General features: G+C 37.3%; 1 protein-coding gene across 1 annotated transcript in view; it reads left to right on the top strand.

Annotated features, from left to right (window-relative positions):
- Nucleotides 1-12361, top strand: part of LOC109080869 (anoctamin-5-like) — a 35659-nt gene that overhangs the window by 12786 nt on the left and 10512 nt on the right. Inside the window, exons 3-11 of the mRNA XM_019095879.2 lie at nt 899-1006; nt 4047-4115; nt 4322-4606; nt 5547-5657; nt 5772-5887; nt 6591-6725; nt 6915-7020; nt 7145-7205; nt 8065-8216. Of these exons, the coding sequence (XP_018951424.1) occupies nt 899-1006; nt 4047-4115; nt 4322-4606; nt 5547-5657; nt 5772-5887; nt 6591-6725; nt 6915-7020; nt 7145-7205; nt 8065-8216 (1143 nt within the window). The remainder of the gene's footprint in view (nt 1-898; nt 1007-4046; nt 4116-4321; nt 4607-5546; nt 5658-5771; nt 5888-6590; nt 6726-6914; nt 7021-7144; nt 7206-8064; nt 8217-12361) is intronic.

Raw genomic sequence — 12361 nt, 5'->3', positions numbered from 1 at the left:
CTGGCCTACTCTGAGACTTTTTGACATTTTTAAATATATTTTGGTATATGAGGGTTGCAACTAAATATATTTTCTATTAAAAAAAAAATTGATTTCATTGAGCTTCACAGATTACAACATATATTTGGCGTATATTTAAAATATATTTTGGTCACATGTATGTATTATCCATGGATGTAGACACTAATACAGTTATTTTTATATATATAATCAAATATTATCATTCTTGGTTTGAACAGGCTTTTAGTCTGTAGTGAATGCATGACCTCTGTTGAACATTAAAATTTCTTCAGACACAAATTCATCATCATTTGAGTAAAAGTGCGGTCACATCAGTGAGATTTGACAGGTATATGTCCATGCATGAAGCACAGCACATACAGAAGTCAAGCGAAATTACATGACCAACTTAAACCTGGTGCAAAATCTGCAAATCTTTCCACTCAAGATTCCCAGTTTGATAAGAATTCAATTGAAATGACTGGATTTGGCCCACAAAAATTGGCTGAACATCGGTAAATGTGACTGGATCGAATCTGACTTATAGCATGCAGCTTGTGCTGACGTATTTGATCAGGTTTGTACACGCATGAAGCCTGTGTGTGTGTGTGTGTGTGTGTGTGTGTGTGTGTGTGTGTGTGTGTGTGTGTGGCAGGATGCTCGTATTGTTTTTGTGGGAGTTAGACAACAGACTGTTATGAACTGGTAAGACTCATGTTTAATAATGAATTAGCCTTCATTACATGTTTCATTAAGATGATGATATTTTATACGGTACCTTTATATCATGCATGGATTAGCTTTATTACTATTTCAAGGGTTTCAAGAGTTAGAAAACATTATGAAGCTTCAGTACTTCACATAAAAGCTTGACTTTCAAATAAATGTTTGTGTGCAGGCGGATAAGCAGCAGCAGAGCAAGGACTCTGTGTACTTCAGAGATGGCGTACGGAGGATAGATTTCATTCTGTCTTACATCGACGACAAGGATGGAGAAAAAAAACAGGTGTGTCATCCACCCAGTTATGTTTTATAGTTGATAACAATTTCTGTTTTACAGTTTTATATTCATATGAAAACTTTTGGCATCCTTCTGTGAGTTATGAGATAATAAGGAAAAAATATTATGATTTGCCTAAACAAATTACTAACTCATAAACTAATACCCATACTACATAACATTTTTTTCCTAAGCCTTAGAAATGGTAATTAGCATTGAGTCATAGTTCTTATGTAAGAACTTGTAAGCAAATGTAACTTCTCATGACTCAAATGAATTGCTGTTTGGTTTAATCTCTCTAGATCTGTTAAAGGTTTATCTGATTGTGCATCCCTTCACACTGCTGATAACACTAGCTGTCATAAAACTGAATTTTCCACAAAGTTAAAAGTTGTTGCATGAGTTAGTTTCACCTCTTTACGTGACAGTGTTGAGTTCTGTACATCTTTGCTTTGATCAGTTTACATAATTTACATCAGATTAAAAAGAGGAAAAGTTCAGTGTTTGTCATGCAGTTTATTTAAAGCATACATTACGGCCAAATGGCAGTTTGTTCGCCAAAGCCAAATTTGACTTGTGTTAGTTTTGGACTAACGCTTACAAGTTTGGCATTTATGGTCAACTAAAATATATTTAAATGTCAAGTCTATTAAAACCTGAATGCCATCTATTTAAATCTATTTGTAATTTCACATTGTAATGATGATGTTGCAATTAAGTACATTTAAAATATCTAAACTTTGAATGTAATATTCAATAGGACTGCAGATAAAATTACAGTCAAGTTTTTTTATGCACTTCAGTATGTTAGCTATCACATCAAAACAAGTGCATCTTTTAAAAGTGATTCTTTAAATCATGACAAAAGATTTACATATACTTTAAAACTTTTTAATTTGTCATTATTACATAGTGCACTTTTTAAAGGGATAGTTCACCTAAAAATTAAAATTAGCCTCAGCCAGATCAACACATGCAGCGGCTAGAAAGCGAGAATAAAGCGAAGCACGTGAATAGGGAATGAATCGCAGAGAGCAGCGTGCTCTTCCCCCAAACACTCCAAACAATACTCATGCGAGTCCTCTTCAGAGATGGGTCGTGAGCAAGGAGGCACGCATCAGTTGCTTCACAACTGGTCGAACAAAGAATGTTCTCACAAGTGTTAATGAAATGCAGCATCGAGTGTAGCTTTTGATAGGAACTAGAGATTATGGTTTTGAAAGTTTTAAATATGGATATTTTTCTTACACAAACACTTTGCTTTGCTTCACTTCAGATTGCATTTAATGAGTGAGTGAAGTGAAGTGAACTGTGGCCAAGGTTGGTGATCTATACTCTGCATTAAACCCATCCATGTGTACACACACAGTAGTGAACACACATCCGGAGCATTAAAGGGATACTCCACCCCAAAATGAAAATTTTGTCATTAATCTCTTACCCCCGTGTCGTTCCAAACCCGTAAAAGCTTTGTTCATCTTTGGAACAGAATTTAAGATATTTTGGATGAAAACCGGGAGGCTTGTGACTGTCCCATAAACTGCCAAATAAATAACAGTGTCAAGGTCCAGGAAAGTATGAAAAGCATCGTCAGAATACTCCATCTGCCATCAGTGATTCAACAGTAACATTATGAAGCAACGAGAATACTTTTTGTACACAAACAAAAATAAAGACTTTATTCAACAATTTGTCTCCTCTGTGTCTCTCCGCATGAGTGTAGTGCCATTTTGGAGAATATAAGCTGAACGCAGGCAGCGTACGCTCTTCTGTGTCAGCTGTGCGGCACAGATGCACTGTTTTCGTTCAAATCAAAGCGTAAATACACGCAGAAAATGTATCCTTTTGGCGCTGCTGACACAGAAGAGCATACGCTGTCTGTGTTCAGCTCATATTCTCCAAAATGTCGCTACGCTGATGTGGAGAGACACAGTGGAGACAAATTGTTGAATAAAGTCATTATTTTTGCTTTCTTCATGTACAAAAAGTATTCTCGTTGCTTCATAATGTTACGGTTGAATCACTGATGGCAGATGGAGTATTCTGAAGATGCTTTTCATACTTTCCTGGACCTTGACACTGTTATTTATTTGGCAGTCTATGGGACAGTCACAAGCCTCCCGGTTTTCATCCAAAATATCTTAAACTGTGTTCGGAATACGAACTAAGCTTTTATGGGTTTGGAATGACATGGGGGTAAGTGATTAATGACAAAATTTTCATTTAGGGCTGGAGTATCCCTTTAACCCCCCGGAGCTGTGTAGAGCACTTTTTATGATGAATGGAGGCACTTTATTTTGCTTCAAAATCTCGACCCCCATTCACTGCCATTATAAAGCTTGAAAGAGCCATGACATTTTTTTAATATAACTCTGAATGTATTTGTAGAAAGTCATGCACCTAGGATGGCTTGAGGTTGAGTAAATCATGGGGTAATTTTCATGTTTGGGTAAATTATCCCACTTCTACACATAATGTTTAATGCACAAGCAGGATTTAATGCAAACGGGAATCACAGTTGCTGAAAAAAATATTTATCACACGATTAAAATTATTTTGTGATTTTTGTTCACAGTCAACTGGAAAACAAACAAACAAAACAGCAAAACAACAGCAAAGTTTAAGACAAAGGGTGAAAATAAAAAAAGGCTTAGTACAGCCTGAGAAAACCTTTGACTCTGGACACTAGACGGGCACTGTACCCCCGGCAGCCCCCAGACTCTGCCTCTGCTGACAACCCTTGTGTACTGACTGTGTGTGTGTGTGTGTGTGTGTGTGTGTGTGTGTGTGTGTGTGTGTGTGTGTGTGTGTGTGTGTGTGTGTGTGTGTCAGAGATGAGAGTCTGTGTGTGCTTCCACATTCGTGTTACTCATAAAGTATGTGCTTTACCAGGCCTGGGCAGGAACTCACACAAACTTCACAGTTCACACACATGCAGCTTTACAGTCTGTCATTTCATAAATATTTACCGGAAACCCTTCTTGTCCTACGTACTGCACCAGAAGTACAAATCGGTGATTGTCAGATGTGTTGAACTTTCATGCAGGATCGTAGGAAGGAGTTTGAGGCTAACTTACAGAAAATTGGACTTGAGCTGGAGACTGAGGACAAATCTGTGAGTAATACATCTGAAATCATGTTTGACACCAAAACCCCTATCAGGACATCGATATGTGTTATCATTCATACTTAGATATAACGTTACACATTTTCACCTGTTATTGTTCATTTATAATAAACTGTATTATTAGACACATCATTAGTCAAAAAGTCACACACCAGTTCCTGCTCTCCTTAAATGTCACATGTTTGTCTTTCCAGGAGTCTGAAGATGGGAGGACATACTTCCTGAAGATCCACGTCCCATGGGAAGTGCTGGCAACATATGCAGATGTTCTGAAAATCAAAGTGCCTTTTAAAGCCAATGATATTCCAGATAAAAAAGAAGTGCCCTTGAGCTGGCTCTGTACGCCCTACCGTCTGCCCGAACATGTGATGCAGCCTGAGCCCGACTACTTCACCGCCACCTTTGACAAGAGCAAGATTGACTTCTTCCTCATCGAGGATAAAGAAACCTTTTTTCCTCCATCCACACGGAGCAGGATTGTAAGAAAACCAGTAGAAATGCCAAGAATACATAAACGTATTACAAGATATTACATTATAGTAACCTCCACTGCAGCATGGCCTTATTAAAGGGATACCACCCCAAAATGAAAATTACAACCATGTTGTTCCAAACCCGTAAAAGCTCTGTTCGTCTTCGGAACACAATTTAAGATATTTTGGATGAAAACCGGGAGGCCTGTGACTGTCCCATAGACTGCCAAATAAATAACAGTGTCAAGGTCCATAAAAGGGATGAAAGTCGTCGTCAGAATACTCCATCTGCCACCAGACGTGCAATCTGGGTTATATGAAGCGACGGGAACACTTTTTGTAAGCGAAGAAACAAAAATAATGACTTTATTCAATAATTCCTTTGTCAACGGTCTCCTATATCTGTCATTATCACTGTATGCTGTGTATGCTCTTCTGTGTCATCCACACCACAAGGATGCGCTGTTTTATTTCAAATCAAAGCTAAATATACATAGAAACAGCGCATCCTTGTGGCGCGGATGATACAGAAGGGCATAAACAGCATATGGTGATAATAAGAGACAGAGAGGAGACCATTGACAAAGGAATTATTGAATAAAGTCAATATTTATGTTTTCTTCGCTTACAAGAAGTGTTCCCGTCTCTTCATATAACCCAGATTGCACGTCTGATGGCAGATGGAGTATTCTGATGATGACTTTCATACCTTTTATGGACCTTGACACTGTTATTTATTTGGCAGTCTATGGCACAGTCTCCCGGTTTTCATCCAAAATATCTTAAATTGTGTTCTGAAGATGAACAAAGCTTTTACGGGTTTGGAACGACACGGGGGTAAGTGATTAATGACAACATTTTCATTTTGGGGTGGAGTATCCCTTTAAACTTTTACTGAGGAACTGCCCTGTAACCAAAGGCTTGGTTTATTTTCTTCTCCATGTAGGTATATTACATCCTTTCCCGATGTTCATACAGTAAAGAAGACAAGGATAAGAAGGGCATAAAGAGGCTGCTGAACAACGGGACCTACGTAGCTGCCTTCCCTTTGCATGATGTAAGTCTTGAACAGCGGAAGATGTGCATTCAGTGGCATAAACCTAGATTTTCCTCTATTCAGAAGGTTTTGTGCCATAAAAAAACAATAAGGTTAATGTGTGTTTTTTTGTAGTGTAGGTACTGGACCAAGTCTATTGATGCTAACTGTGAGAGCGAACGCTATGCCTTGTATAAATACTGGGCTCGTTTCAGCAGCTTTTACAAGGAGCAGCCGCTCAACCTCGTACGGTGAGACCAGCAAACCCCTTGGTTTATATTTTCCTTCCTTTTTTCAAGAACACACACAAAAAAATTACCTTGACATTAGGGCTATGGGATATGGCCAAAAAAAAAAAAAAACCCTTTATGGTCAGAACATGACAAACACTTCACATTTTTGAATTCTTTACACTTTTCCAGTCATTTTTCCTTAACTAAGTAAATATCTCAATAGAAAAATTGATTTCTTAGTTTCTGCATGTTGATATTGTTTCAAATCATGATTGACATTTTCAGTCTTTATCTTGATAATTATTTATTTGCTCTAAAATGTGTTAATGTATATATATACACAGTCAAGAAGAACCATCATTTTAAACAGCCATTATACGCAATTAGATTCCACATTTTTTTTATTGCTTTAGTTTATTAACACTATTAAGTCTTTCTTAACAGTCTCATACTCACGAGCCAAAGAAGAATCACATCTTGTCTATTGATGTATAGTGAACTTAATAGCATATTGAAAGCACCGCAATATTTTTATTATAATTTTTGTTACTCAAATAGGCTGATGCATATTTTGCACTGCTTTTGTTGAAGAAATTAACTCAACGTTCCTTGTTAAATAAATGATCACTAAATAGATGAAATCTAGAGAACGTGAGGTGTTGCTGACACTGTGAGCAAGTGGATGGAGGTTTCATTGATTAATGTGTTTCCTGTACCACAGGAAGTACTATGGAGAGAAGATCGGCATCTACTTCGCTTGGCTGGGTTTCTACACAGAGATGCTCTCCTATGCCGCAGTTGTTGGTCTGCTCTGTTTCATCTATGGTTTGGCCACCTTTGATGAAAACGTCTGGAGGTGAGGATAAGACTAGAAAACTAAAAACAGAAAACAGAAGACGGTTCATTTTAATGCCCGCTATAGTGCCCCTTGTGGCAGCGCTGAGAATGCAACGCTTGTAATATATTATGAATTGCTCTCTGACGTTTCATAAACACAACAGCATGTGTCTGGGTTCACAGAAAGGATTTGTGTTGTCTTCTGCAGTAAAGAGATCTGTAATGAGACCATTGGTGGGCAGATTATCATGTGTCCTCTCTGTGATAAGAAATGTGGCTACTGGAAGCTCAGCACGACCTGTAGCTCCTCATGGGTGAGTGAAAAAATTACTGTCATTACATGGTGTAACAATTTTTACATCTTTTATGTATTTACGTGTATTTATGATTTGTGTATTTATTAATGTAAAGTTATACCTTCGTCTGATTGCCTTGTAGCAATCGTATCTGTTTGACAACACAGCGACGCTGTTCTTTGCGATATTCATGGGAATATGGGGTGAGTATGGTTCTAGAATTGCTCTTGTTGCTGAGTTTATATTCGTTACATCAAACTACTGCCCACACCTTCTTCACTTATCATACCTTGTGTAATTTGATTTCCGTTGATCAGCCAATGAAAATACGGATGAGCCATAAATTAAGAGAATGTGTTAATGTTTGGATGTAGCTTTAATTGTTATGATCATGGTGAAAATGGTGCATACGCTGCCTAAATTTGGTAAATATTTAGTATTCTTTTTTACTCTGACTCCCCCTGATGATAAAAGATGATGCTTGTTCTTAAACATTTAATAAAATACTCATGTTGTCAGTCAGACATTTACAACAAACGTTGTATTTAGTTTGTCATGACACCTGGTTGCAATAAAAACTATTTTCTTTTAAATTATGCATATTTAGTATGCTTTATAAACAATAGTAATATGCAAATAATGCAAAAAAGGGGTGTTTCAACAGAGAGCTGCAATAATGACGTCTTTTTGTAGGCCAACCCAGAAGTTAGCATCACTTCCCTTGACAAAAACCATTAGCCTTCGAAACACTGCAGAAAATAAGCTCTGTGACCAACAGAAGTTTATGATTCTTACATGTTTTGTTCAACATAATTATCTTCACAAATGAGCACAACTTTTATTTTGAAGCCTAAATACAAGGCTATGAACAAACTGCAGTCACAAAGCATTGACTTCAAAAACCCATTCAAAAAGCATTGACTTCAGCACGATGGAACCAGAATTGCTAAAATACTGACTCTGGGTTCTGGATTTCGGCCTGCAAAAATACACCATCCTGCAGCACTCCAGGAAACAAACTCAGTACAGAGGGTTTTAAGTGGTAGTTTTCTCTGGTGTCAGTGACTCTGTTCCTGGAGTTCTGGAAGCGGCGTCAGGCCCGACTGGAGTACGAGTGGGATCTGGTGGACATGGAGGAAGAGCAGCAACAGATGCAGCTCAGACCCGAATACGAGATCAAGTGCACCCACCGTCGACTTAACCAAGTCACGCAAGTACGCATACATATCTAATGACCTTCTGACCCAGAGAGTTTTCAGTGTGTAGTTTAATTACAGTAGGGAATTACAACATTAAAGCACATAATAGTAAGTTTTGATCATATAGCGCTAGCTAGGTTCTTCATTACTGGTCTTAGAAGGTCTTTTCTGCATAGTTTAGTTCCAGATGTGCTAAAGTATTTTTAGACTCTGTTTAGTTGATTCAAGTCTGTTTAATTAGTGTTGGAACTAATGCTGCCTTCACATGCTATTGGAAATTTCCTACACCACCCTAAACAAAATAAAAAAATAACTAAGAGCAATCAAATTCTTTATCGTCTCAAAGAAGATATTGGGCCCTATTTTAACGATCTGAAACGCAAGTGTCAAAGCGCGAAGCGCAAGTAACTTTGTGGGCGGGTCTCGGCGCTGTTGCCCTGGTGGGGGGCTGTGGACTAACCTAATAATGTACTTAAAAACAATAAAGTGGTCAAAATCATGTCTTACCCACTCCATGTCTCATAGGCTATTGCGCATGATGTATCATATCTTTCTCATGCTGCATGCTCACTTTCATAATAAACATTGATTAAATAAATAACAAAAATTACATTAGCCTATAATATTTAAAACAAATATGAAACCAAATATGTTTTCTTTAATGGCTACAACACATAGCCTAAACAGTACAGAGATTTTTTTTTATTTTTTATTTTTTATTTTTTTTATTAAACATCAAAGTACAAGTACATCAAGTACAATTTTTGTGTATAAAACAGTAACAATCACGCCAGGGGAGAAGACTAGTAGAGAAATTTCATGTCGTCAGTCACAACATAATGACGTCACATATTTTCCAACATATTTTTTACATTTTTTTACAGTCTATGTTTCCAACCCAGCCCTCAGCCCCCCCCCCCCATGAAACAGCTTCCAGCGCGCCTGGTTGCATCTGTGTAGATTACATGAGCAAAGTGGATGCACGTTGTGCACGCTATACATTATGGTCAAGCATGCGCCCTTAAAATAGCATAATGAACAACGCGCAACGCGCCACTGACTGAAAAGTGGCGCAATTGTTTAATGGAACAGCAAAATAGCACCAGGGATTGTTTGCGCCGGAACACGCCTCCTTTTTTGCGCTGAACCGCCCAGGGAGCGCAAGTTCATTCACTAGTTTGGCGACGTGCTTCTGTGGAGGGAAAAGCGCGCTTTGCGCGGGTGCAAAATAGGAATGACACATGCGTCGGTGTACAAAGTCAATTGCGCTGGGTGCAAGATAGGGCCCATAGAGTCAATATCAAACAGGGTTTGAATAAAATGTAGCGTGCTAACCATAGACACATTCAGCAATGACCTTGATATCTTGATATTCAGCTTGCTGACAATTCTCAAATTTCAGTCAAATAAACACTATTTCCGTTTTGTTATTTATATATGTATATATACATGACTGTAACAACAAGAGAAAGTAATGTAGATGGTGTGGGGAAAATGAATAAATCTTTACAGGACTACAGCTAAGTTTATGGCCTGCCCAAGCAGAAACTCCCATATCAAAATGACCCTGAGTTTCCCAGTTGTATATACGGCTTGAGAGGTCATTCATATTCGATTTCTGAATAGGAAACTCGTTTTTATGATACTTCTGATAGCACGTGAAGGCAGCATACACTGTGAAGGAAAATGGCTCTCTGGATCACGAATGAGGAAAAGGATATAAAGGATGAGTAATTGTAGATCCTTTTTATTCTGATGCTATTGACTTTTTTTATTCTACAGATAATTGTCAATTTATTGTTTACTTATAAATGTTGTTATTGCAAAATTTTCTTGAATGTCACCCTTTGTTCTGAATTGAATTGTTTGTTAAACTTGCAGCAGTTCATCATTGATTTTTATCTGTTCCTTCAGCAGATTTTATATTAGCTTTAAAATGCTAGACAGTATTTCAAGTGAGGCAAGTTAAAAAGATTACAATGCTAGTTGGAAAAGGTTTATCTAGATTTGGAGAGATGTGACTCATATTAGACCCATAAGTCAGTTTAGATGGCATATTTAATTTGACAAAATGAAAATGAGGCTGTGATGGATGGACATATATGGGACATAACAAGGTCTTGGCACACAGCTCTGGTTTTATAAACCGGGGTGCATATAAAGTGGTGCGCAGGTGCACATGCGTTACCAAAATAAAAAATGTGCTATTGAAATAAGTTCGGACCACTCACTGGCGTACTGACATGACTGACAGCTGTCACTGTTTTAGATCAACTAATACTGTATAAGATTTCATTGAAAATTATGAAAATTCATATAAAGACATCAAACCGTAACACAATAAATAAATAAAAGAAAATATAAGCATTGTATATTTAGGTGTACTATAAAAGTTTTTATTAAATATTCACTTTTATTTTAAAATATAAAAGTATTATCACACTTTATTTTGTTTATTATTTAATTAAAAAAAAAAAAACCTAATAAAGTGCAACAATATTCTTATTACTATGTTTATTTATTTATAGTTATATTTAATAGGTTACACTATATGTGCAGTGTGAGAATCAAACCAAATCTCCAGAACTGAAAAACTTATGTGCACCTCTGTTAATAAAGTTTTTCATCCTCAAGAAAGTGTCTGGAAAGACGTCATTTCAGTGTGTATTAGCTGAACGTAGTGAATGCCACGTACAGTAGTTCATTAGATGTGGAAAGAGTCAGGGGCCGTTCACACAGAATTAGGGCTGCACGATTATGACAGAAATCATAATTGTCGATTATTCCCTTGAAATTGTAATTGCGATTATTAATAACAATTATCACAATTGACATTGAATGATGTTTGTAGCATTGTTTGATGCAACTGCATGCCGTATTTTTATATGAAAATAAACAAGCTGAAAACACATTAAGTAATCGAGTGGGTTTCTTCTTTAAATTATAAAAAAGTAAAAATATGAATGGTATTATAATGTTATACTAAAACTAAAACAATGGAAAAACCCTTATGATAACATGTAGAAAGAAAAAACATATCCTAAGCGTGCAGAATAACAATAAGTGGACTTTGAACGATTACATAATTGTGGCATCCATAATTGTGATCGCGATTCGAAATTAGATTAATTGTGCAGCCCTACACAGAATGCATTTTTCCATTCCAACGCGTTACTTTTTAATTGTTTTTCTACGTAAACACACATTGGATGACCATTGTGCTCGTGTAGCGATAGTTCACCCAAAAATGAAAATGTGATGTTTATCTGTTTACCCCCAGGGCATCCAAGATGTAAGTGACTTTGTTTCTTCAGTAGAACACGATCTCAAACCGTTGCAGTCTATCAGTCTTATAATGTAAGTGGATGGGAATCACGGCTTTGGGAGTCCAAAAACATACACAAACAAAACCAAATTAAACCCTGCGGCTCGTGACGATACATTGATGTGTAAAGACACAACACCATCGGACTGTGCAAGACACTGAACAGTATTTATATCGCTTTTTAACTGATTTTCACAGCAATGTCTGAACTGTCTGTCCTGAGCACATCCCGAGCGCGTTCTTCTCAACAGCAGGCGCGTGAGGCATCTTCTTCTTCTTGCTTTATGGCAGATCGCAGACTTATAAGTGCATTGCCGACAGCTATCTCTCAAGTGTACCATTGACACTCTATCTACAGTCTCAATTAGGAGTGTCAATGGTCCATTTGAAAGAAATCTTCATTTGTGTTCTACTGAAGAAACAAAGTCACCTACATCTTGGATGCCCTGGGGGGTAAGTAGATAAACACTTTTGAGCAGTGTTACTGGGCGATGTTGCCATCAATCGACAACCAGGTGAGACACAGGGCCCACGACTGATCTAAAGTATCCAGTTGCCCATGTTCAATGGGAAAGTGCCCAAGCAACATTGATCAAAAAAGTTGCCCTGTGTCTCATCACCTTAAGTGACAAATCTGAAGAACCTAGTGTTAATTTTCAAAAGTCATATTCAATCAGATTTCAGTCCATGATATGAGTATATTAGGTTTGTAAAACTCCTAATAATATATTAATTTGACCGAAGGTGAGTCAGTAGTGAAGGTTCGTTTATCCACCAGCCAACTGAGAAACTAGATAATCTGCGTGTTTGTTTGGCTCTGTTCGTATTGTGTAGG

This window comes from Cyprinus carpio, chromosome A25 (assembly GCF_018340385.1).
Source record: "Cyprinus carpio isolate SPL01 chromosome A25, ASM1834038v1, whole genome shotgun sequence".
NCBI lineage: Eukaryota > Metazoa > Chordata > Actinopteri > Cypriniformes > Cyprinidae > Cyprinus > Cyprinus carpio.
The sequence above is the reverse complement of the archived record's forward strand: the minus strand, read 5'-3'. Positions and strand labels throughout refer to the sequence as shown.